This window comes from Cyprinodon variegatus, unplaced genomic scaffold (genome assembly GCF_000732505.1).
Source record: "Cyprinodon variegatus isolate N-32 unplaced genomic scaffold, C_variegatus-1.0 Scaffold345, whole genome shotgun sequence".
Taxonomy (NCBI): Eukaryota; Metazoa; Chordata; class Actinopteri; order Cyprinodontiformes; family Cyprinodontidae; genus Cyprinodon; species Cyprinodon variegatus.
In genome coordinates, this window is record NW_015150798.1 from 289717 (window position 1) to 295717 (window position 6001).

Consider the following 6001-nt stretch of genomic DNA (forward strand, 5'->3'; position numbering starts at 1 on the left):
ATGTTATCCTTAGCATGTTCTTTAAGTGGGGTTAGCTGCTTGTATAAAAGGACTGTGATTTTGAAAGCATCTAGGGTGCCAACACTTTTAAGTGTATTAGAGATATAAAATCTCTAATACACTTAAAAGTGTTGGCACCTTAGACGCTTTCAAAATCATATATATATATATATATATATACTACTGCAATCTTACAATAGAATGCATAATAATGATTCTTAGCTTGTATCTGTAGAAAAATTGTGAAAATATCACCAGAATAGAACTGTATATTTTATATTGTTAAAACACTTTACAGTAAAGTATTTTATTGTTTATCTTTTAACTCTTTACTATTATGTTTTTCTTATACATTTTCTAAGGTCCACATTTGTGTGACCATTTTTTCTACAATCTTTTTGTTGCTGTAACCACCAGAATTACCTCATTGTGGGACCATAATGGGATTTTCTATTTTATTCTATACAAATATGCAATTCATATGAAAAAATAACCTGCATTTGTAGTAAAAATAAAACTGTATGTTAAGAATAAACTGCACCTGTTTAAACTTCTCATGAAAAATAGAATCTGTATGTGTTATTAAATGTTTGTGGAAAAAACTGCATAATATTACATAACATTAGGTATCTATGTCGTTTTTGTGCTTTTAAAAGAACATTTATTTTTGACCCAATATTATAAATAATGCTTTTATGTTATTTGTTAGATAACTAACATTTTGGTAAATTTCTAAAGTAGTCTGTTTGCGAAGTTGTTCCAATGCCTAACAACATATCACAAATGCTGAAAAGACGACTAAATGCAAACGAAGAGACTTTATTTTACACCTTCATTTTTACAGCAACAATTACAAAAAGAAGCCAGCAATCACAACTAGAATCTCTTTGAAATTGTACGAGGAGATGCTCCCAGAAAATAATGTCTTGATATGATTGGATGCTTGTTTTGTCTGTTTTTCTGGGCTCATGAACTGTAGGATTAATACTCACTCAGGCCAATTAAACATGAAAAACAAGCAGTTTCCAAATAATTCCCTACCATCAGAATCAATGGATCACAGGAGCTACAAACAATATATTAACTTTAAGGTAGAGTGGTGCTGTACATCCTTGTATTAATATTGTAATTAACATGCAATTTCAACCATAGAAATTCACTATGAATATCATAGCAATGCTTTTTTTTCTTTTTTTTTTTTTTTACAACTAGTTGCTCAAAATGAGCAAATGATAGCTCCACAGTGCACAGAGGTCCAACCCTCCCAGTGTTTAGGATAAGGTAGAATCAAGCTGTACATGTGACTGATATTTTGGTACATTTTGACTCCTTCACACACAGGCCAACAGCACGCTGCACAGAGAACATCAAGTCACTTTTTGGTGGGAGCAGGGAGGGAGAGCAGCAGCCTGTTGACCTCTCTCAATTGAGCGCCGAGAGTCTCCGTTGTTAGTGACAACTCTGCTATCTGAGTCTGTAAGCCTACGATGGTCTCGTTTAGCTCCTCCTCCTTTCGGCGAGAATTGGCAGCCTGCCTGCTGTACTCCAACACCATACATCCACCGCCAATTAAGAATATAATTGCCTCGCCCAGCAGCTCTGCACCCAGCTCTGCTGCAGCATCCTCATTCAAGGGCTTGACAGTGGCACCCCTGAAGCCCATAATACGCATCTTCGTTCTCATCTCAATCCAGTGATAAACTGTGAGGAAAACACACAACAGTTCAGATTAAGATAGGGCCGTGTGTGAGGAATCATGCAGGGATAGGAATGTGACCCAACATGAGATCACATCTCAACGTATAATATCAAATGAAAATATCAGATTTCAATTTTTGTCAGTTGATGTATTTTGTCCTTGATATCAATGGCTGTCCAAATAAGGTAGAATCTGTTATGTTCTTTTATTTAATGTTGTGAAAATGGAGCAATAGAAGTTCTGTTATTGTAGCACAGTAGTTCTTTTTTTTTTCCAGTTATCAATTAAGGCCAGATTAGTAAACACTGTTAGTACCAAAAGATTGCTGAAGGCCTTTAAGTGTTGCCATAGTTTTTCCTATACCAACTTGTTTTTTTCTCTTTCCATTCAACAGATTTGTGTAACTGAGTTGCGGCCATTTGCAGCTCCTCCAGACTTCCCATGAACTTCTTGGCTGCTATCTGTGTCTGGGTTAGTTGGACAGCTCACTCTTGGTGAGAAGTGGTTTGCATGCTTTTCTTTAGCATATGGTCTGAGAATTATTCTGTGAAATATTCAAAGAATGAATTTGTTTATTACTCTGCTATCTGAACATCTTTATCTGCTGCCTGTCTTCTGTGTTGTTTGGGTCTCATGAGGCTGTTTGCTCACAAGAAGTTTCTGACATCCCTCTGGGGCCCTCACACAGCAGCTAAATTTATATTGACAGGTTCTATTATCTAATAAGGTGACCTGAAAAGTGTTTGGATGCAGTGGATTTATTTTGAAAAATAAGTAAATTAATAATCAGTAATAAACAACTGGATTACAAATACGTTCACTTTTTAGATTTCTACTTGTGCACACTATTTTTGTGCCACTTTACAACAGTGTTTCAAAGAGACTTGTTTAATTCAAACACATGAAATCCCCAAAAATCAATTAAATTTTAAGGCTAGGAAGTAGCAAACTATGCTAACATTAAAATACAGTGTAGCTAGTATAAAGCCAGTGGGGTTTCTATATATTGAAGCAGCTCTTTTATAAACCAATTCACATCCAATGTTTCATAGAAATAACGCAGATTAAGTAATTATATTTTATTCGTTTTTAAATTAGACTCCGTTTAAGTTTGTAGCTAGTAATGATCTTGTCCTGCCATGTCCTCATAGCAAGCCTGTTCAATGACAAGATAAGCTCCACCCACTGTCAGGATCGCTTGGCTCCGATTCGTCGAACAGAAAAATCCTTAAAAGTGATTGGCTGCTTCCCTGCGTCAGGACAGACGCTATTGGTTAAACCAGCTTTACCTGCTCTATCTCAGTGTCAGTGAAGTTCATTATAATAAAGAGCAGTTAGCTCGGTTACTCACGCTGCGCCGGCGGCAAGCAGATGTAGTTTTTAAAGAACTCGCTGCTACGGGCCCCAGCTTTTATACGATTGGCCACAGGTTTGCTCATCTGCCTCACTCCGAGGTAGAGGAGCTTCGCGATAGGGAAGGCACCAACAACCATCTTAGCGGAAACTCCTCTCTCCTACAGCGAGGAGGGGGGAGTACGTAAAGTGTACGTGATTACGTCCAAAAGTACGTCCATTGGGCGCAGTTGTTTTGCAGTACGGAGGGGTGGGGATATGGCAGGCCATTTTTGCATTTATTAGCCAGATCGAATATATATTTCAGATGCCTGAAATGCATTTCTTCCTAGTCAAAATGAAAATTTAAGATATCTAAAATAACATTCTTCCTATCTTAAACAAACATTTCAGATATCTGAAATGTAATTCTTACTAGTACAAATAACGTCACGTTTCCTAATTATGTGTATTGAGCTTTTACTTCCAGATATTTAAAATAAACATTCTTCCTATCTAAAATGAATTCTGACTAGCATGAATTCTAATTTCAGATCTCAATAATAGAGTTACTGCTAGTCATAATTACTATTTTGGATATCAAAAAATGATTATAACATTAGAGACATTTAGAAATACAATTCTTGACATCTAAATATTTGCGACTACAAATGCAATTACTTATTTTATGACTAGGTAAATTAGAATTCCAGATATCTAAATGTTAATAATTCCTAATTAAAATTTAGTATACCTTAGTTTTAGATACTTTCAAAAGGATAATGTTTATGTTTTACCATAAAATAGGCAGTCTGACTAGCCACATGTGAGAGGTGTTTTGCTGTGAAAGCTCTCAGACTAACATAAACTTATCTTTCAGGGTGTAATTTTTTTTACCTTTTTTTTAAATATAATTTTAGACAGTTTTTTTTATGTTTGCACTGAATCAAATCAAGTTTATGTTATCCATATGCAGAGAAGTTGAAAATGTAAATACTGGGGGCCTAACTGAGCCCGGGAATGGTTGACACAATAGCAGAATTTATTTAAAATACTTTCATTTTATATTAATAACCATATTGTAGTCCATTGCCTTCAGGCTGGGTTTTTTAAAGAATGTAAATAAATGAATGGAGGCAGCCATAGTAAAGGATAAAGAGAAACTAAATTAAATCAATTATACAGTTGGTGATGTTCTCTCTTTTTTTATTTTTTAACCATAGACAGATTCCACTCATGTGTCTGTTAAATGTTACTTTTAAAGTCACAGAAAAAATTGTTCACTCACTATCTACTTAGTGAAACTAACCAATTTCCCCATGTTTTTGGTCAGACTAAATCCTAAAACCCACAATGATTTCTGAATTTTATTTCGGTTCAACTAAAACTATTTTTATTGTTAATAAGCTTCTTTAATTGTCACTGAATTTTTAGCTATATTTTAGACATTTTTATTTTATATTTTTCTTTTTTGCCTGTTTTTTGCCTGTTCAGTCCTTTATTTCACACCTGGAAAAGATTCAAAGACACAAAGTTAATTTATACATAAAGAGATGATCAGTGGCAGAATTTAGAAAACCAGGAGGAGAGATAAGGTCAGGCTTTATCTTGTGTGATCAGTGTATCTTGGCTTTATCGATTTAACAAAGACCAAACCTGGCTCAGAAGATGCCACTATTCAAAACCATGTATTTAATCTGGATAATTCCTTGTCCCCGCCTTTTTTTCAATAGTCCAGGGGAGAAATCATCAAACTGTAAAGATCTATAATAATAGGTAATCTAATTGACAAGGGAAACCAATAAGATTATCGTTCTAACCTGCTAAATCTGCTGTCTCCAGTATTCCTGAGATATTTTGGTGTTGATTATTTGGGAAAACCTTGACCAGCTGTGAAGGAGCCTAGCAGATACGTAGCTCTTGAACCAAAAACAATGTTTCTGCTTGAATCTGGACTGTGTTATATAGGCCTGTTTCAATAAGCTTCATCTAATCAGAACTTATGGCCCTTACTTTCTAAAACAGAGTGAAGCTGTGGTGTCATGCTGGCCCCATGTACTTCTTTACTATATTCTACTGGATTGATTCTTTGCTGGTCTAGGCCTGAGGGCCAGCAGACAAAATCAGAACCCGTTCCAGCACGTCTAATCTTTAACTTCTGTGATGCATTATGTGACACCATTTAAAATAAACATGCATTAAGAAGATTCTGCTGTGGTGCTGCAAGAAAACCGCTCTAAACCTTTCTGTGCGCTGGACACTGAAAGAATTATTAACCAGGGGTGTGTTCCTTAAATCACTGCTGTTAACTGCTTTTTCTATACACTGTTTGTCCCTTGAACTACAACTTTAATGGTAGACCTTGATTTATGGTCATTGCTAGGTATTTTAGTACATCAGTCTGACAAATGAGTTCAAATGAAGTCAAAAGCCATAGAGTATGTCAGAAAAATATATAACTAAGACATGTTCTCCTCCACTCAGCCCCCATGCAGTGCTGAGCCTTAAGCCTACTGCTTGCAGCTGACACCCCTCTCTAATCTGTAGCATCAGACAGACAGGTAACATCATTGTTTGGACACAAACACATAACCTACTCATTTAGTACCACTGATTTCAGAGCCATGTCCAGCTGTTCACTGATGTTTTTCAGGTTCCCTTTTATCAGATACAGTTGCAGGCGAATGGACAGAGAGATAAAAGCCAAGAAACAAGTAAAACACAGGTTCACCTGTTCTATTCGACACTTTGCAATACTTTGCATTTATTTAAAAGAAAACTGATTAAAAAAAAGAAATACACTCACCGGCCACTTTATTAGGTACACCTAATAAACTGCTCGTTAACGCTTAATTTCTAAGCAGCCAATCACATGGCGGCAACTCACTGCATTTAGGCATGTAGACATGGTCAAGACAATCTCCTGCAGTTCAAACCGAGCATCAGTATGGGGAAGAAAGGTGATTTGAG

At 35.9% G+C, this 6001-nt stretch overlaps 1 protein-coding gene across 1 annotated transcript; it reads right to left on the reverse strand.

Annotated features, from left to right (window-relative positions):
* Positions 1–792: 792 nt before the first annotated feature.
* Positions 793–3217, reverse strand: opa3 (optic atrophy 3 (autosomal recessive, with chorea and spastic paraplegia)). The gene is made up of 2 exons (XM_015385634.1): positions 3051–3217; positions 793–1701 (listed from the first exon to the last, which is right to left on the reverse strand). Exons 1-2 carry the CDS (start codon positions 3190–3192, stop codon positions 1373–1375), a joined length of 471 nt encoding a protein of 156 aa, XP_015241120.1. The 5' UTR covers positions 3193–3217; the 3' UTR covers positions 793–1372.
* Positions 3218–6001: the final 2784 nt, after the last annotated feature.

Coding starts and splice junctions, on each gene's coding strand:
- opa3 (XM_015385634.1), bottom strand. CDS start 3,192: ATGGTTGTTGGTGCCTTCCCTATCGCGAAGCTCCTCTACCTCGGAGTG. Junction 1,702..3,050: donor CTGCTTGCCGCCGGCGCAGC/GTGAGTAACCGA, acceptor TTTTCCTCACAG/TTTATCACTGGATTGAGATG.